The sequence below is a fragment of the Dendronephthya gigantea genome, unplaced genomic scaffold (genome assembly GCF_004324835.1).
Source record: "Dendronephthya gigantea isolate DGI-Jeju-01 unplaced genomic scaffold, DenGig_1.0 000079F, whole genome shotgun sequence".
In the NCBI taxonomy this organism is placed as follows: Eukaryota; Metazoa; Cnidaria; class Anthozoa; order Malacalcyonacea; family Nephtheidae; genus Dendronephthya; species Dendronephthya gigantea.
In genome coordinates this window covers 948638-968417 of record NW_021163089.1, presented here as the reverse complement: position 1 = coordinate 968417, position 19780 = coordinate 948638, and the positions used below count along the sequence as shown (strand labels likewise).

At 37.5% G+C, this 19780-nt stretch overlaps 3 protein-coding genes, 1 long non-coding RNA gene and 1 pseudogene across 8 annotated transcripts; 1 reads left to right on the top strand and 4 right to left on the bottom strand.

The window, feature by feature from the left end:
• Window positions 1-870: 870 nt before the first annotated feature.
• LOC114532490 lies at window positions 871-2135 on the bottom strand. Its single transcript, XR_003687959.1, has 3 exons — window positions 1967-2135; window positions 1203-1278; window positions 871-1046 (listed from the first exon to the last, which is right to left on the bottom strand). It is a non-coding gene; the product is annotated as an uncharacterized LOC114532490 (long non-coding RNA).
• Window positions 2136-2442: 307 nt separating this feature from the next.
• LOC114532489 (V-type proton ATPase subunit D-like) lies at window positions 2443-5612 on the bottom strand. The gene is made up of 10 exons (XM_028554004.1): window positions 5470-5612; window positions 4824-4941; window positions 4668-4747; window positions 4509-4576; window positions 4381-4425; window positions 4181-4284; window positions 4038-4104; window positions 3875-3953; window positions 3624-3706; window positions 2443-3400 (listed from the first exon to the last, which is right to left on the bottom strand). The coding sequence occupies exons 1-10, from the start codon at window positions 5508-5510 to the stop codon at window positions 3336-3338; spliced, it is 750 nt and encodes a 249-aa protein (XP_028409805.1). The 5' UTR covers window positions 5511-5612; the 3' UTR covers window positions 2443-3335.
• Window positions 5613-8238: 2626 nt separating this feature from the next.
• LOC114532332 (transmembrane protein Tmp21-like) lies at window positions 8239-10239 on the top strand. Its single transcript, XM_028553816.1, has 5 exons — window positions 8239-8517; window positions 9028-9139; window positions 9219-9295; window positions 9379-9505; window positions 9587-10239. Exons 1-5 carry the CDS (start codon window positions 8332-8334, stop codon window positions 9706-9708), a joined length of 624 nt encoding a protein of 207 aa, XP_028409617.1. The 5' UTR covers window positions 8239-8331; the 3' UTR covers window positions 9709-10239.
• A 130-nt stretch (window positions 10240-10369) lies between these two features.
• LOC114532329 lies at window positions 10370-13012 on the bottom strand (annotated as a pseudogene).
• Window positions 13013-13037: 25 nt separating this feature from the next.
• Window positions 13038-19469, bottom strand: LOC114532328. Of its 5 annotated transcripts, none has more exons than XM_028553814.1 (7): window positions 15815-16503; window positions 15648-15705; window positions 15029-15482; window positions 14736-14867; window positions 14566-14658; window positions 13815-14314; window positions 13043-13644 (listed from the first exon to the last, which is right to left on the bottom strand). In XM_028553814.1, exons 3-7 carry the CDS (start codon window positions 15423-15425, stop codon window positions 13435-13437), a joined length of 1332 nt encoding a protein of 443 aa, XP_028409615.1. In that variant the 5' UTR covers window positions 15426-15482; window positions 15648-15705; window positions 15815-16503; the 3' UTR covers window positions 13043-13434. The 5 variants fall into 5 exon arrangements, 3 of the variants coding, with proteins under 3 accessions (XP_028409613.1, XP_028409615.1, XP_028409614.1); XR_003687943.1 differs by lacking the exons at window positions 13043-13644; window positions 13815-14314; window positions 14566-14658; window positions 14736-14867 and adding exons at window positions 17111-17607; window positions 17860-17952; window positions 18030-18161; window positions 18297-18960; window positions 19407-19469 and having other exon boundaries at window positions 15269-15705; window positions 15815-16743; XR_003687944.1 differs by lacking the exons at window positions 13043-13644; window positions 13815-14314; window positions 14566-14658; window positions 14736-14867 and adding exons at window positions 17111-17607; window positions 17860-17952; window positions 18030-18161; window positions 18297-18917 and having other exon boundaries at window positions 15269-15482; window positions 15815-16743.
• Between the last annotated feature and the right edge of the window lie 311 nt (window positions 19470-19780).

The window sequence follows — 19780 nt, the reverse complement described above, 5'->3', positions numbered from 1 at the left end:
GTCAAAGACTTGACTATATACAAAATATCGTTTAATTTAAATCAGTTACGTGCTTAGAAATACTGAAAAGTCAGTTCATTTAATCCAATTAAAGCAATCTACGGATGATCGCGTCAAAGACAAATATATTTCATTGTCGGAGAGAGATTACAGAAATGGGTCATACAATCAACCTGTTGTATCGTCATTATCGAAGATTACACATTCAAAATTTAGTCCATGTCATCATCTGTATCGTTGACTGCATCATCATCATCCATATCATCGTGATGATGTTTTTCTGATTTCTCTAATTTATGCTTTCTTGATAGGGCTTGAACCTGCACAGGAAGGTCTCCAATTGATTGGGTACCCTGTGTCTGAGTCTGGGGTTGTTGACCAGCGGCTTGTTGTTGACCAGAATTTTGTTGTTGTTGTTGTGGTTGTGCATCATTTTGTTGCGCATATTGCTGAGCGTACTGTTGCTGACCATTATTTTGAGTCTGCTGCTGACCCTGCTGCTGACCGTAATTTTGAGCGTACTGCTGGCCGTATTGCTGCGCGTATTGTTGGTTGTACTGCTGGGGATACCTGTTGTCTGCTTGTTGTTGGTTCCAGTACCCATGTTGTTGCTGCTGTTGTTGCGCTTGTTGTGCAGGGGGGTCGTTCCTTTGGAAGTTACCACGACCGGGGGACATGATACCGCTACGAATGGTGCTGCGGCAACTGTACTTACATCGCTTCAACATAAACCCTTGATGAGGTTTCATGTCACAATATCCTTTCTTGAAGTACGAGAAACAACGAGAGTCCGTATCAAAAGATCGCATCTAAACATTGGAATAGGTCAAGTGTTCTGTTGAGGTTTTTTTAAACGTATAAGTTCCTAGAAGTCGTACACATGAAAGATAGCATACCGTCATCCCCACACATAAGACAACTCTTCTTACAAAGCCTTGACATCGAGACAAAGAAGCGCTGTTTTTTGTATTTGTGATTTTCATCACAAAGGTTTTTCTCACCAGCCCATTTTTTGCATGATTTCGTCTTGTCCTCACAGACCAGCTCTACAAATTGAAAAGCATAATTTAGGAGCACATCAAACTATCATCAGATCTTAAACGAGTCATGTCTCTATATTACGAACACGCCTGGATAACCATGTGCAAACCGTGACGGTTTTCTTCAGAGTCGTGTATAATCTTGAACTGAAGAAAACTTACCTGATCTCACGAGGGAAATCAACACAATAAACAGACAAGCAATCAAGGACAACTGTTGGCTAAATGACGCCATAACCTATAAGAAAACATATAATTATAAGTAGCCTTCTGCCATCATCTTGAAAGTTGAACTCGTCGCCCAAGAAAAAGTCGAAGCCGTCAAATTGTTCAATGAAATTGAGTTTACGCTTGATAGGATTGCTCTACGTCTTCGATCAAAGGTACGTCTACAGCACCTACACCTGTCCTATAGATCTCGTGTGGACAAACCACTACAGTATATAATAAGGTTTTCACCTGAAGTGTATCTATCTGCACAGTGTTGCATCTCATGGACGAAATATTGTAGGTTATACAAACAATATTCTTTAGTAAAATATTGTTGTCTGTACTATTATATGCTGTCAGCAAAAAGGATTATATCGCCTTATATATACACTATATACATTTTGTTACTAATAATAAATTCACGGCCAACGTAACCTTTTCTGTGTTTTCAATGTAGCAACTTGGAATATAGAATTCAAATAAAAAAAGTAATACATTTGCTTTAATAGTAAGTATATTTGCGTGAGATGTAAGGACAGCAATTGACTGGGATAATTGTATTGTTTATATTTGGTTCAATGAACAATTCATTTCACCCAATAACATGTAAAACAAATCTTTTAATAACTACACTTAGTTCACGGAATTTACTGAGTACAGTTCCCCGGTATTTGGTAAATGCAAGCTTATATTAATAACGTTTATATCAACCTTACCTTTAGAGATTATTTCCAGCTTCCTTTGTCTTATGAGGTCAAAAGAATCGAGAGATGAAAGACAAAAAGACTGCAATAAAGTGACCTGATTACACCAGCTGAATTTTCAAACAACCACCTGTCGCTGGTCGAATGGAAAACACTCCAGGAAGACATTTGAAATTTTGAATATCCTGATGTCTCTTCAACTTTTCCGTGTTTGGCCAATTCCTCTAACATTCATTGAAAACGTGATGTTTTCTGAAACGCATTATTGAAATCCGGCTTCATTTTTGTCTTTGAGACACAGTTGTGATAAAATTGGAACATTTTGATGTCCTTCGATGTATCCCAATTCCCCTAAGATACATCTGAAAATTGTGATGTTTCTTCCACGTTTCAATAGATCTTCACCGTCGAGACACAGTTGTAATAAAATTGAAGCATTTTAATGTTCTTCAATGTATTCCAAATCCTTCTTATCTCACGGGAAGGACGTGTTCTGTCAGACTGGGGGTAGATATTCCTCTAGTTTGAGAAGTGACTTGGTGTTTTTTGCAATGATTTGTTTCCAAAGCTTGCATTTCTAATCAGATTTCAAGCTTTGACCTGTATCGTGTGTCTGCAGACATGCTATTATACCACCTGGTTTTGCTGACCATTGTACTCTTAAAATGGCGATATAATTGAAGTATTATATACTGAATACTGAGCCTCTACTGTTTGTGCAGTTTTTTACACCTAATATGTTTACAACTACAGTAGGTTCATATCAACACACTTCATCGCCATGTCTTTGACGTTTGTTATGTTTGTTCTGCTTAAATTCATTATAAATATTACATTTATCAGATAAAGCTCATTTATAATATAAAATTTACTATCAATCATGCTCCAGCTATTTAAACAGATCATGGATTACATTTAAAGTTTTTGTCAAGAAATTCACAACTGACGTTGTTCTGCCTTTTAAATTTGATATCTTGGATAAAATGATAAATTTTACAATGGGCTTCAGTTCAGTGGTATGGTCGGTGTTTATATTTTCAAATGGAGGGGTTTTATTTTCAAACTTTATCAAACCTCCCCTAACCATCCCCTTAATCCTAGATCAAATCCTAATCTTGATCTTGAAAGTAAGAATCCCCCTAATCATCTCATTAATCCTAAATCAAATCCTAATCTTGATCTTGAAAGTAAGAACCCCCCCCAGCTGCAGCCTCTCCTGGTGTTCCAGCCCATCAAATAAATAATCATGATTTCTACATAGCATTAGCCTTACAATGCACCACAAAACACTGTTATTAGGTTGTGATGGAGATTTAGGAACATTTGTGCTCACTTGGAAATGTTTTTGATCACTTTGGAATATTGTTTTCAAGAGGATATTTCACTCAAAGAGAAGGTCTTCATCTCTGTCATCCTCAAGAAGATTTGGAACAGCGGCACTACCAGCTAGATAATAGGAACAATTGTGTAGATAATAGGGACAATCAGGTAGATATAGGGACAATCAGGTAGATAATAGGAACAATCAGATAGATATAGGGACAATCAGGTAGATAATAGGAACAATCATGTAGATAATAGGGACAATCAGGAGATAACTGTTCAAAGGAAAGATCTGTTTTTCAGCTCTAATGATAATATGCATTCAGGACAGTGACCTACTCCATACCTGATGGTTTTTCACCACTAGCCAATTTTGCTGCTTCTGCCTTCGCCTTTTTGATCTTCTTCTTTTCTTGAATCTTTTTAAGTCTATTCAGAAAGAAAGTAGTGATGCCTGTCAGTATCAATCTCTTCATTAAATACTACCAGTACCATAGCCTGCTTGCAGACTGACAATTAAAATTCAGTTCGCAAGCAAGCCACATATCACCAATCTCTCTGATATGAGATGGTGTCTACAGAATCATGAATTCTCACCTGTAGAATTCTTCTCTGTCTCGCTCGTCAAGTTCAGTGTTTATGTAAGCAATGGTTGCCTGGATCCGAGGGATGATAACTTGGGTTGGTAAAAAAAGGCATTTTTTAAGCCATGGGTAGATTATTAGAGTTTTACTTCACTGAATTTACATTGGAAACCTACCATGCTCAATGGCGTTGACACGACGATTAGTGATCTTTATGGCCTCGTCAAGAGTAATAAAGGAAGTCTGGGAGAAAAAATGATCGTGTTGGATCATTCCAAGAAAGAAGCAACACATACTTTGCTGGAAGAAATGTATTTACCTGAAGAGAAGCAAGTTCTACTAGGAGATTGACAGCTTTGGCAAAAACCTCTTTGCAATTATTGACCTGTTGTCCTCCACGAGATAAACCAGTTAGTTCATAAGCTGGGGAAAATTATAATAGTTGATCAAATGAAAAATTGAGAGTTGAAAAATGTCAAGTTGATCTATGAAGAAATATCAAACAAGAAATTGACTTACCACTGGCACCATCAGAGGTGGCTTCAAACAGAGGAAGTGTCACACCTTGATTATGAACACAATAAATGAAAAAAAGAAAATGTTGTACATGTTTTAGATTTTTTGCATGATTCAAGCTGAACACCTACCAGCCACATTTTCATTTCTTGCACGAACTTTTGTCTGAGCCTTGTCAACATTTTCCAACACTCCGTAACTGCAAGACAGCAAAGAAATTGGTCACACAATCAATAACCATTGGTTGATATCATTTAAGATTAACTTCAATCCATATATTTAGGTCTAACCTAAAATCTCCTGCGGCAAAATTTGCCTCCGCCAATGAAAACTGAGCTTCCCTCATTATTTCACCCATCACTGTTTTGGTCTAAAATAACAATTTGTATGCATTAGACCAAGTAAAATAAAAAGGTTAATTTGAGGAATTTATTTATTTTCAATACCTCTATGATGTCTTTCAAGATATTTCTAAATCTCAAAGTCAATGCATCTGCCTTTTTCTTCAACAAAGAGTGACCTTTTTGCGCTCCTTTGAGACGTCCTTTCATTATGGTCAGTGCCCTGGATCATTAAAATATGGTACACTTAAAAGCAATTTGGGTGCTCACCGGATTATGCTGCTTGGCTGTAATATGCCGTCATACTTAATATTTCAGTGAATTTCTGTCTAACACCAGATGATTTCACATGTCAAGTAAAATCAACAGCTATTAGCCAGAGTGCCGTCATAGAAAGGGAATTGGGAAGGGGTTGTTATCCAATAATTAAAGTGTAGAGTCTGTTTATACATGATTGACAACTTGTCACATGACAAATGACAATATCCCTGTGGATAAAAAACTTCAAATGTTCTGTTGTACTTTCTCCTCAGCAAAAAGTACACAAATATAATTGGCGTGTTGGCGTGTTATACGTAATTGGTGTACGTATAATCCATCAATGGCGCAATTTTTCAATTAAATCTTGTAATCTGTTACTTTTAAAATATTTGTTACTTTCAATGAAAGGCTACTATAAATATTTCTAACCATATTCATATTTCATACTAGAATACACACACCATAGCACTATATCTCTACATATACTTACATTCTGGAAGGAAATACGTTTATTCTATCTTTCCCAGACATTTTCGGTTGAAAATAATTGAAAAATAATACAAAATAAATGTTAAAAAATATGCTATTTTGGTTTTTTAGTCGATGAATGAATCTGACAACCCACAATTTTGTACCCAGCCTTTGATCCACATTTCACCCTGAATATTCCCCAAAAAACTCTCTATACACCCTTTACATCCATGACTTTCTAAGCGATGTATTCCGTGAACGGTCGTTAATTCTTACTTACTGTGACCATTATCAATTAAAATTCAAAAATGGCTATTTTACTCTGAATCTGGGCACATTTTTCCTCCCTTATGATAAGAATAAATATTAAAATGAGCCAAAACAGTCATAATAAGTATTTTTAATTATGGCAGGCGAGTGATTTCGCAGCTTTTCGTATGCCATATTTGATTTCCGATTCTTGTAACTCGGAGACAGCCGACTCCTTAATCTACCTGCGATGGATGGTATTTGGCAGGAAAAGAGATAGAGCCACTGAGCTATATAATAATTCCTGGAGGACCGGCTCGCCACCAAAAAGTGTAACGAAAAAGATGGCGGATTTTCAGCTTTGCTGACGCCACATGGTCCCCTTTGCCCATGGTAATTACCACTGACATACCGCGATACAAAGTCAAAAACGTGTCCATCACCCTCCCGATTTTTATGAAAATATTTTTGGTTTTCGGTATTGTTTTCGGCATATATTTTCTCCGCGTTTCATCTAAAAAGACTCTTTTTCCCTGTTCAACAAGTTAAATGGAGAAGTGATTTTTCGCTCTACATATGATGCTGTGAATGGCCTAATTCACCTATCGGGATATCAATTTTTACCTCAGGTAAGCCGGTTTTCATAACATTTTCGTTTTTCGCCTTTGGTATAGACAACTACCAAAGCGTCTGTTGCAGTTTATTTCTTTTGAAATTAATGTTAAAAACGGCAAATATGCTGCAGAGTGCAGCCTTTTTGATCAATGGTACATGACTTAGTTACGCTATGAAAAACTATACTTTATGAAAAAGGATCAATAACTGATCTTTTGAGTTTTGGCTATGTCTTGCCAGTTTTGGCTTTTGAATAGAACTCTTATGGCATTTGCACTGGAGCTTTCACTCATATTTAATGCCAACTCATGAGTATTTTCAGCCAAACAATTAAGATGAATCAATATTCAATCCTCCCAGTGAATCTATTAGTCTCTCTATTGATCCTTTAGATGAATTTAAAACATTAAACATGATGACTGTGTGAGTGCTGATACAAAATATTTTACTGTCAGATTTCAACAGTGGTTGTTAAAAGTCTAGTATGTTATCTTGTTTGCCTTGTCAAATGCAAAGTCAATAATCATGGCTTAATAGACTTCTTGGCATCTTGCACCTTGTTGATCAAGCTACAAGCTTGATTGTTAATCAGTTTGCAATGGTTTTTATTCCCCTCTGGCTCTGTCCTCTGGGTGTACTTTATTGAGTACAGTTAAACTTGGTCTGATCTCTCTTTTTTAGGATGAAGATGCTATTGAATTTGGGGATGGCTTTTTTGCAAATTTACTGGAACATTAAACTGTTAATTTTACCATGTTGACTTTGTTAGTCATAGTTAAGATAGTTATTTAAATGGAAAATAAATTTATACAGACATGCATTGACTGAGCAGTTTGTTTTCAATTTGCAGCAACTTCTGGACAGTTTTACCCTCCCCACCATTCAAAGGAATATTATCATGGGGCTAATCAGGAATTGAAGGTTAATAGATTATAGACTAATGGAGGAATGAATAGGCTCAGTTGCATTTTCATGAATTCATGAGACATTTGTTTAATAGCACAACTAGTACCATATTCTTCTTGGTAGTTGGTACTATAATAAAATTTTTGTTATTTACCATAGCCTTTCCTTGCATTATCTGGAATATGATTATGATTGGAAAATGCATTACTTGGGATACAGTAAGATAGGGGTAACTTAGGCTAGCTATAATGACCTGAATGAAAATATCCTATGCAAATGACTTGAAGTACTATTACTATATAATCAGCTGCCCAGCATCTTGCATGAGGTTTGGCCTTTTTTTCCTTGAGTTATGGGCTGATATGCATAAGCATGATGTTCTAAGGAAAACATCACATAACAACATATTTTCTGCCGGTAACCTTTAGTCGGCGATTGATATCCGAAAGATAATCCAAATTTCTGACAAGACTCGAAAAATATTCAAGTATTTTCAAAAATTTTATACAGAAATGTATGAATAATGAAAATAAATAAATAAATAATAACCTGTCAGCTAATCGTATATAAAAATCCTTCGTCCACAATTTTTTTTTACGTTTTAATATTAATATTTTCTCTGGCATTCGCAAAACAGCGTCCACGATTGTATAGAACTGAAATAAACGCCTTATTGCAACGCTTTGTAGCACAAAAATAAATCGAAAAATACAAAACAGCAAGGTTTCCAATTCATGTTTCACGGCAAAAAAAATATTCATAAAAAACCAGGGGGGAAATACTGTTGTTTAGATAAACCAGGGGGGAGCATCTCTCGTAGCGGGCTCAGATTTGAGCCTGGTCAGTGGTAATTACCCTGGGCAAAGGGGACCATATGGCGTCAGCAAAACTTCTGCGCAGTGCGCAGAAGGCAAAATCCGCCATGTTTTTTTGTGCAAAAAGATGGCGGCGAAGTTACCGAAAAATGACGAACCGGTCCTCCAGGAATTATTATATAGCTCAGTGGATAGAGCCGAGTTCCTTTTTAATGCCACGTTGCCCTGTGTGTTGTATTGTATTGTAGTTACATTATTTTTGTTCAACTTCCACCGAAAACAACAGATGCAAAAGCATGGATAAAATATTGTGTATTTCAACTGTAATTGTGGCCATTTTTTATCAACTTCTACCTGTAAATTCACTGTCTTTTACATTATCGTCTGGGACGACAAAATGTTTGAAGGAAGAACTCCATAAAGATGTCCTAGTGACAGGAGAATATCAATTGTCCGAAGCAAGTCAAAAGACACATTTGACGGTAAAAAAAGAGCTCTGCGACAAGTGAATAAAAGTAGAGAATAATATTGCGAGATCGGGGCAATTTTTACTTGCAAGAATCAAGTGAATTTGGATCATTTTTGCAAATGAAAATTGGGACCTGCATTCATCACAGGATGTGTGATAGCTGGGTCATAAACACCGAGTTATCACACTGTTTAAAACTGTTGTATCTCTGAATTGTATGGCAAATATAATTCATTGTTGAAAAAGACCAACGAATACTTTTAGCCCAACAATAGTGGACCTCTTCTATCATGATTGGCCTAGTCTTATGAAACTAAAACAGAAGGCACCCTAAATAACCATGCCTGTAGTAATACAGCACCCACAACCAAATCTGACCTTCAGATATGCATAGTCATGCTACAAGTAGTTGATCTGTAGAAAGTGTAGCATGTTTAATCACACAATGTATTTTATTTTTTACATGATGCAAATAATACACGATGTTCCTTGCGTTGATGAAAGCACGTTTCTTTGAATTTAGGTGACAGATTCAAAGGGACATGTTCTATTTAAAAAGGAAGATGCAACCAAAGGAAAATTTGCTTTTACAACAGAAGATTATGAGATGTATAAAATATGTTTTCAGAGCGAAGGTGGGTGGAATTTGTGATCCACATGGAAATGGTTTTAACCATGTAATTAATGTAAACTATATTTCCAATCTTATTGCAGGCAAAGCAGGTTCAGGAATGGATCGAGAAGTATCATTAGTATTGAAACATGGTGCAGAGGCAAAAGATTATGATAAGGTTTTTAGAAAAATATTTCCTTTTTTTACATTACTGAGTATTCCCATTTATCCCAACTAAATTGCATTCAACTTTCATTTTAGATGGCAGCTGTTGAGAAAATGAAACCACTAGAAATTGAGCTAAAAAGATTGGAAGATCTTGCTGAGGATATTGTCAATGACTTTGCATACATGCGGCAACGAGAGCAGGAAATGAGGGACACTAATGGTTGGTATTGGATAATGAATTATATCCAAGACTAACCCACTCAATCCCTCTTAAACTAAACCTGCTGTTGTTTTTCTCTAGAGTCAACCCATTCACGAGTTCTCTACTTCAGCGTATTCTCAATGCTTTGCCTTCTTGGACTAGCAACATGGCAAGTGTTCTACTTGCGACGATTTTTCATCGCCAAAAAGCTCATTGAGTGAACGAACTTAGAAAACTGAAATATTAAACAATATATGTTTGGATAGGGTGTCAAGTTATGGACATAAATTTAACATTGCTCTGCCATAAGCGATTTCTTGCTTGTGTTTGACAAGTTAGGCTGTAGAACACAGCCTGGAAAAATCTCATAGCAAATATTTCAAATTATTAGTTTACGAAATGGTTATGTAAATTTAATTATGAAAGCATTTTTTCCTGAGTTTTGTACAGTTATTTGACTGATTTTAATATGGTTTCATTGGCTTCACTAAATTCTAAAAAAGCAATTGGTATTATCTGCTACTGACTTGAGAATATACAAGGTGTAACTAAAAAACGTTTACCTTTAAAATTAACGCTATAGTTATAATTTGAATGCGAAAGATCTACTGTAAAAGCTAAACACAAGTGCTGTAGAGACGAACCATCTTGTGCTGAACAACAAAATATTAATTCTGTAAGGTAAACTATTATTGCACACCTTGAACTGCTAACATGTTTTACAAGTTACCACTGTCTACTTTAGTTATGCATACATTGAAATATAAATAAAAGTTTTGAAGTGTCTGGTGAGTTCTTAGTACTAACTCTTGTATCGACGTTGTTGTTCTCGAAAGATGCTTTTGTAAAGAAGCCTATTTTATCCAGTGAAATCCAATCAGTCGTAAGTCGGAACCTGGGTACCAGTGACGTAACCTAAACACTTAGGGCCTGGTTCACACTTGTTCTAAGATTAAGAATCCGGAATGTCGGCAAAATGGTTTTCCTCGTTCTTATTAGACTGAAACGAATATAATCAAATAAATCAAGCGTTCCCGTTGGTCGTTGACGTTGCTAATGCAGGTTTTTCACCCAACACAAACTCGCCTGGTCTTTTCTTTTACCTCAGATAAAACATACCGCTTCAGTTCATTTTCGGCCGCAAGGAATGTTTCTTCATGATAATGCGTTATATCTACAGTACCGCGTGGATACGAGGCGCTGAGTGGAAACACGTCCAGAATTTCGATGTCTGCATTACACATTGCCCACATGGCGTAGGAGTCAAATAGACGTACACGCTGAAACAAAAATAAGAAAGGAAATTTAGTGAATTTTGAGTAGCTAATTAGTCTCAAATGGTACCTGAAGTTAGTACATGCAGTTATGGCCTAAACTAAGGCTTGATTGAGTATATTTCTTCATATTTAGCAATCTTGTTCCCTTTTTTATTAAGACGAAGGAAGAGAGATCGCTTTTAATTATGGAGAAGATAACGTTTTAGAAATGTCTTGAAATATGCCGAATATATGCATCTTCTTGCTGGATTAGCAGCTATGGTTAAACCAGGGGCGCTTACTTACCATCAATAATAAATAGAATTTCTACTGTTAATTACAGGAGAGGTTGGACCCATATATATTTTAAAAACCTGTCCTTGAATCTGGTTATAGCCTCCGAAAGTTTCCCGGTGTTAATCCTAAATATTTTGCTGTTACTATTTCTGCAATTTTCATCAATTGAACGGCTGATGAGCAATTCAGCAGGTAACACAGTTGTTCCGTACTACACCATAACATAAGTCCAGTTGTTTGACCTCAAGGAACAACACTAGGTCAATTAAATACGGCTAGGAAAAATAAATCTAGTTCACACTTACCTGTTCTGAAGCGAATCTGAAATGCGTCACATTTCTTGGTGGCTCCGCATTCTCTTTGTGCATTGCCGTTGTCGTCTTCCAAATTACTCTCGGTCCCAGTTCTCGGTCGCGATCTTTCAACATTATGATGACGTCATCGATTAATTTTTGAAACGTTGTAAAATTTACTGAGATTGGATAATGGAGGCCAAAATTAAGCAATAATAAACTACGAGAACTTTTCATTGCATTGTGGTGTAAAACACTTCGTAGAGACTTCAGTACAATGTCGGCTCGGAAGTCGAAATCATCATTCAGAAGTCGACCAAGAGTAATATTGTTGTTAGGTACAGGGTAGATCCAGTTATAACTGCACCTACAAGCGACGAATGTCTGATTGCACAGCGGTTTTTTAGCTAGAGAACGATACAGGCGGCATCCAATGGAATCACCAAATATCCATAAAGTCCCGTCGCGAAATCTTGGTGTTTCCATCCCTTGTTCGAAGTTATCTGGAAATGAAAACGCAAGCATAAACAGTTGAACGATAATCTTCCGTTAGCTGCATCCAGACTGAGTGACCAGCGGCAGCACTCGCGCCTAATTGGATTGTTTCTTAAAACACTATACCGTGGTTCAGTGCTCACTCCTTGCCGGGCACCACCAGTATATGGCACACCAAATCCCCCTCAAACCTCGAGGGGAGAGAGGTTATGGTGCGGCCGGGTTTACCTGTAAGATAAGGCCGCCACCGATCAGCTTTCCAACGACCATGGCCATCCCATAGCGAGCGACAGGTTCGTTTGCATTTGATGTTTTGTAAATCTGTAGTGACAGAAGACATAAGTTTACAATATCTATACTCACATTCAACTCGCCAACAAACGCTACAATTTTCTATTCGTACTTGGCACAAGACTACTTGGCACAATTTGAACCGTCATCGAACGGCCACCAAGGAATGGCTCGTAAAGATATTCGTCGAGAAATCCTAGAGACCCTTTTGCTTGGTATTTGCCTTGTGCATTTCCTAGAAGAAAATACAAAACATTGAATTTTCAATACTTTTTAATGTTAAAACATCTGATCAGTATCACTCACCAATTCGGAACCAGTTTTCCGGAGGATCTCTCAGTCCATCGCACAAAGTATAATCAAGATAAGCAAGTCGCCAGGCTCCCGGGCTTCGTACGTACCCTTTTCATGGTCAAATACAGAAGCTGCAACGTTTGCTGGTCCTGTTAAGAACACTCGCCAAAAATCACCACCAATAGTCTTTTCCTGTCCGCCAGCTGTACGCGTTTGAATAAATATCCTCGAAAAGTGCCCAGAAGGTTGGATATCTTTGTAAATAACATAACTACGTCTTGCAGAAGTTCTGTTTACCTTACCCCAGCCTGATTTCAAGGATCCCCAAGCCATTTGATCTGAGCACGGTTTTAACATTGCCTGCCAGTCAGTTCTAGCCCGATGAATCCTCGACCAATCGTAGACAAAATTACTTTTTGACCGTTGTCCTTTATATGGTATAACTACAATCGTATCGAAGGCTTTTGGGCGTTTAATTTCAATCTTCACATGTCTTAGGCCAATGCCCAGAGTGAAAAGAATAATGACTAATGAATAGAGCACACGCCGATTGCGACGAAATTTAGACCAGAAATGTATGCGTTTCATTTTCTGGCAATTCAGATGAATATCTCTGTGAACTCGGACACAACTTTTTTATTTTTTATACAAAGACTACGTGTGCATATTATCAGAATGATTATAACATCATTCTAATTGTGCGTGTATTTGATTGCTAAGAGACATGCTAAATTAAATGGGGAATATAATGCATATTTCATCAAACTAACCGGCGAATTTGTTCATGTATAAGACCTGATTATTTTCCGAGCTTTTCTTAGCTCGAGCAACATTCCCAAGTGTTTGGATCAGGCCATCCAAACACGAAAACCAGTAAGTAATTGTTTTATAAAATAACAACGACAGGCCTGAATTTAAATTTAAATTCTTTAAAACTTAAATTTCCGTGTTTGGCTGGCCTGATCTAAACACGGTCTTCGACCAATCAGAACACGCGTTATATACATGTTATTTTATAAAGTCACTTGATACAAACTCTTGTGGTTGCTCCGGTTTTCACATACGTCTCTAAAGCCATTTCTGCGGTCATAAACACGCCATTGCTGTAATGGACTATGTCTGACTCTAGCGTGCCTTTCAAATATGAGGCGGTTAATGGAAACACATCTAAGACTTCGATCCCAGCTTTACACATCGCTGACATGGCGTATGCGTCGAATAATCTGATACGCTGAAAAATATAAACGTTGCAATTTATTAATAGCCAGCGAACATGCGCAGGTTTTTCTGTTTTTACTCTATACGTTTGATGATTTTACTGAAGTTAAAGAACCTCAAGTCCTTCTTAGCTCTGGGCCGAAACAGAAATCAACAATGTATCAAAATGCGAGGCTATCTTACTTCTTCAGTGAAAAATCTCCATCCTGTCGCATTTCTTGGTGGTTTAGTATTTTCTTTTCGAATCGACGTTGTTGTTTTCCAAACCACCCTCGCATGACTTCCAAGTCCTTTCTCGCGCATGATCAACACTTGTATGACGTCATCGATCAACTTTTGAAAAGTCGTAAAGTTTAAAGATATGGGGTAGTGTAATCCAAGGTTCAAAAGCAATAAACTGTGTGGATCTTTCATAAGTCTATCGCGTAGAACATCTCTGATTGAGTCAAGTATTATAGTTGGTTGAAAATCAAGGTCATCATTTCGCAATTTTTCGAGAGCCTCATTCTCGCCAGGCAGTGGGTACAACCAGTTATAACTCCGTCTACATTGCTCGAATATTTGCCTGCACAGCGGTTTAGTTGAAAGTGAAATATGAAAACGCACTGCCAAGGAGTCCCCAAATAGCCACAGTGTTCCCCTACGAGCTGTTCGGTTCTCTCCTGTTGACAAATGGCTTGCAACTAAAGTGAAAACAGGAATGTTTATTTACACCCAGCCAATAGTCCGATAAGGTTTATTCATTTTTGTGGTTAATTAATAAAGACCATTTTGACTAGGATATATGAGGGCTTTCTCAGGAAATACTTTCTCAGGCAAAATCTGTTTGAAAAACAGGAATCTGTTTTAAATTTCAAAGCTTCATGATTACAACAATGTACACGTTCTAACACAAGTCAATTTGCTAATGTCAAGTTCGTTTTATTTGATTTACCAGGAATATATGGCGACCAAACATTGTTCTTCCAACGTCCAAAGCCATTCCAGAGAGAACGACAAGATTGCGCGCAAGTGATGTTGGGTAATCCTGTTGAATAAAGTACACGAAAGAATGACGTAATTAGCATCAAAATAGATTCTTGGTGAATTATAAATGAGACTCACCGTCAATTCCTGAACTTGATTTATTTGGTGAAACTTCAAAGGTTATTATTTCACCTCCTGACAAAGGCTCATAAATGAAGTGATCAAGAAAACCAAGTATTCCTTCACGTTGTTGTTTTCCCTGCCTATTTCCTGGTAGTATATGTAAAGTTACTTATGGGCTGCAATATAATCATATAGTATATTATACAAAGCTCCTATAGTATATAATAAAAAGCCATATACTGTCAAAATATTCTGTATATTCCATCAGAATCATGTCTCAGTATTACGTAACATCGTTGTAAACTCACCAATTCGAAACCAGGTTTCTGGAGGATCTCTCAGTCCATCGCACAAAGTATAATCAAGAAAAGCAAGAACACTATAGTTCCCAGGCTCCAAAAGCAGAGCGATGGCTTCGTACGTACCATTTTCATGGTCAAATACAGAAGCAGAAATATTTGCTGGTCCTGTTAAGAACACTCGCCAAAAATCACCACCGATAGTTTTTTCCTGCCCACCAGCTGTACGCGTTTGAATAAATATCCTCGAAAACTGACCAGAAGGTTGGATATCTTTGTAAATAACATAACTACGTCTTGCAGAAGTTCTGTTTACCTTACCCCAGCCTGATTTCAAAGATCCCCAAGCCATTTGATCTGAGCACGGTTTTAACATTGCCTGCCAGTCAGTTCTAGCCCGATGCATCCTTAACCAATTGCGTGTGAAATTTCTTAGGTGATCTGTCTGTTTCTGAATATCATACTGTAACCAAGGTAAGCCATTGTGAAAAATGATGGTAACGTCGAAGAAAAGGCCCGAGCAGCAATACAAGTAATAAAAAAGAACAAAAGCTATAGCAATAACGGCGAAAATTGAATGACGAATCCTACATTGCTTCAGGCTTTTTACCAACATTGACAAATTAACCTTTTGGCTCAGCTCTCAGCCGGACGGGCAGTTTGGTAGTTTTTTCTTGGCCTGAGGACTAAAATGCAGGAAAGCAAATAAAAGTCAAATAGATACGAGTAGGCTTCGGTCTTCCGGATCACAAATAAAGTCGATGTTATATCACGGATAACAACACGGATACTTACAATTTGAAGCGTTCAAAGATTACGAATCTTCTCATTAAATCTTGCATAGGTCTGGCTTATATTCTAAGGTTTAATAGATTTATCTTGGCAAGAGCTATTAGCGGTGTATTTTTATCAACATTTCGATCCTTCCTCTCAAAACTATTGTTTGTTATATTCTCCCGTTCTGACAGACGATTGCACAATGATAAACACGTGTACAAAGCTATCAAAGAAAGTTTGCGTTTATTTCGACAAGTTCGGACTGGCACCTGCAAGAAAAGCACCTGTAAAATGCGAATCTTATAACCACCTAAGGTCCTAAGACTGTGGCGATTGGGATATTGCATATTGGGGAATCATGTTTTAGAAACCTATATATTGTCGACCGAACCTACACAAAAAATGACAGTTTATTCGAAGGTTTTACATGCATCACTTAAATGATTTTAAGTGTTTAGATCACACAGTTATTTGGTAACAGGAGGAGTGGGGCGATTAAATTTTCTTTGAAAATCCAGAATATTGCCAGGTCTTAACTTTAACCAGGCCTTAACTTAATTCATAATTGCAGAGACTCGGAGCATTTGTAGAATTAGCTATATTGAATTAGCTATATTCTTCGTTTGACGGCTGAGGTATAAGAGTATAGGCGTAACGGGAGGGGTGAGGCAGTTAAATTATCGTTGAAAATCCAGAATATAGAATTAGCTATATCGAATACATATAATTTACTTGATACAAACTCTTGTGTTCCTAAATGCGTGTCCAGCCTTAACACAAGTCTCTAAAGCTATTTCCGCGGTCATAAACACATTAGCTTTGTTCCTGTAGTGAACGACGTCCACTGTGCCCTCCAAAAACGAGGCGGTTAATGGAAACACATCTAAGACTTCAATCCCAGCGTTACACATCGCTGACATGGCGTATGCATCAAATAATTCGACACGCTAGAAAGTAGAACATAAAGGCGACAATTAATCCTTTAGCTGGCCGTAACAAGGTAAACATTTGACCTACCGTTACCTCTAACTTCGAGAAGAGATAAACCAATCAAAAACGAGAATCCCTTCAGATTAACCAATCACAATAGGTCATGAGCGAAAGGTGGCGAACATGAACCAATCAAATGCGAGAAACCGCTCAGATTAAACAATCACAAGCACAATAGGTTAGTGAAAAGAAGCTGAAGATGAAGACGTGAAATGCGAGAATCTTCGGGCCGTTCAGATTAATCAATCACGAGTGCAATTGACCAATAAAAGGTTGTCTTTTGCAGACCATCGTGGCCAAAAATTAGACTTCAATTTAACTTACTTGTTCGGTAAAAAATCTTGATTCGGTCCTATTTCGCGAAGCACCATTTTCTTTCCGTATCGACGTTGTTGTTTTCCAAACCACCCTCGCATGACTCCCAAGTTCTTTCTCACGCACGATCAATAGTTCTATGACGTCGTCGATCAACTTTTGAAAACTCGTAAAATTTAATGACGGTACGTAGTGTAATCCAAGGTTCAAAAGCAATAAACTGTGCGAATCTTTCATAAGTCTATCACGTAGAACATCTCTGATTGAGTCAAGTATTATAGTTGGTTGAAAATCAAGGTCATCATTTTGCAATTTTCCGAGAGCCTCATTCTCGCCAGGCAGTGGGTACAACCAGTTATAACTGCGTCTACATTCCCTGAATATTCGACTGCACAGCGGTTTTCTTTTTAGTGAACGAAAAAATCGCACTGCCAAGGAGTCCCCAAATAACCACAGTGTTCCCCTACGAGCTGTTCGGTTCTCTGCTGTTGACAAATGGCTTGCAACTAAAGTGAAAACAGGAATGTTTATTTACACCCAGCCAATAGTCCGATAAGGTTTATTCATTTTTGTGCCGGTTAATTAATAAAGACCATTTTGACTTAAGATATAGGAGGGCTTTCTTAGGAAATACTTTCTCAGGCAAAATCTGTTTGAAAAGCAAGAATCTGTTTTAAATTTCAAAGCTTCATGATTACAAAATACACGTTCTAACACAAGTCAATTTGCTAATGTCAAGTTCATTTTATTTGATTTACCAGGAATATATGGCGACCAAACATTGTTCTTCCAACGTCCAAAGCCGTTCCAGAGAGAACGACAAGATTGCGCGCAAGTGATTTTGGGTAATCCTGTTGAATAAAGTACACGAAAGAATGACGTAATCAGCACCAAAATAGATTCTTGGTGAATTATAAATGGGACTCACCGTCAATTCCTGAACTTGATTTATTTGGTGAAACTTCAAAGGTTATTATTTCACCTCCTGACAAAGGCTCATAAATGAAGTGATCAAGAAAACCAAGAATTCCTTCACGTTGTCTTTTTCCATACTTGTTCCCTTAAAACGAATTGATGCATGTAAGTACCATATAAGATGTAAGTACATTTGACAAAAGTACCATATACTAACACGATTTTCCGCGTACCCCATTAGAGCTACGTCTCAGTATTACGTAACATCATTGAAACTCACCAATTCGGAACCAGTTTTCCGGAGGATCTCTCAGTCCATCGCACAAAGTATAATCGAGATAAGCAAGAACACTATAGTTTCCAGGCTCCAAAAGCAATGCGATGGCTTCGTACGTACCATTTTCATGGTCAAATACAGAAGCTGCAACGTTTGCTGGTCCTGTTAAGAACACTCGCCAAAAATCACCACCGATAGTTTTTTCCTGCCCACCAGCTGTACGCGTTTGAATAAATATCCTCGAAAACTGACCAGAAGGTTGGATATCTTTGTAAATGACATAACTACGTCTTGCAGAAGTTCTTTTAACCTTACCCCAGCCTGATTTCAAGGTTCCCCAAGCCATTTGATCTGAGCACGGTTTTAACATCGCCTGCCAGTCAGTTCTAGCCCGATGCATTCTTAACCAGCTGTGTTGAAAACCTGTTTGAGTTGTCTGTCTCAAACGTAACAGATTACGAAAATTGATAACAGCATCGAAACGAACGTATGAAATTACAGATGGCAAAGAGAAGTAACACAGGAGAGAGGTGAATATGACGAGCCAGAGAATCAAATAGCATGTCTTTAAATGCTTGTTTTTGGTTCCTGGGCGAAATTTCTGTTTCACCATCCTGATTAAAAGTTTTGAACAATTTAATCACCACGATTACTGCCAGAGCCGTCACTAGTAGCAATGGGGAGATATATTTAATACATTATTAGTATTTTCATTATCATTTCAGTTTCACAACGGTCCAAATAGCTTTACGCTTTTCCTAGATGCGCCAGGTATATGTCGGTAAAACCTGGGTGTTATACCTGCTATAGTTAATACTGGAGATAGTCACGCCAAGTATTATTTATTGCACTTGTTTCGCCCCCGAGTTATATAATTTCTTGACCAGCTATTGATTATTTTAGTGGTTTGATTATGAGTGATACATTCCGAGTGATGATTGAAAAATACTGGAGAACATAATCTTTACGATGACTGCCAAATGTAAAAATTCATTAAGGAATAAGCCATAAGGTAGACACAGTTAGTAAAAGAATATAATCTATGAAGTCTATTTAGTCACCAACCGAATTAAAAGAATATAATATCATGCAAGGTCTATTTAGTGACAACACCTTGCCATTTATTCCATCTTCTTCGCCAAAAATTTGGTCTCAAATATCTACTTCTGTTTCTTGGCTTGCTTGGTAAGGCAGGTGGTGACCGTAATCGAACGAGGTTATTTTTTCACGAAAGCAAATAGATTGAGCTGCAGACACCAGTTGCCAATAATTTGTCAGGACAAAGGTCTCTACTTGTGATGCGACCACTTGTGGCGAGACCTACTACCATAGAAGTTGATTTTGATTCTTAACGTGAATATTCTTTTTTAAACTTGGACTAAAGCAGATATCTTCATCAGATAGGTGAACGGCTTCTGAGCAGGCGCTTGTTTTCACCAGGTTTTACAGTGTTGAATCTCGTTTCTCTGACTGTAAACAGTTTGATG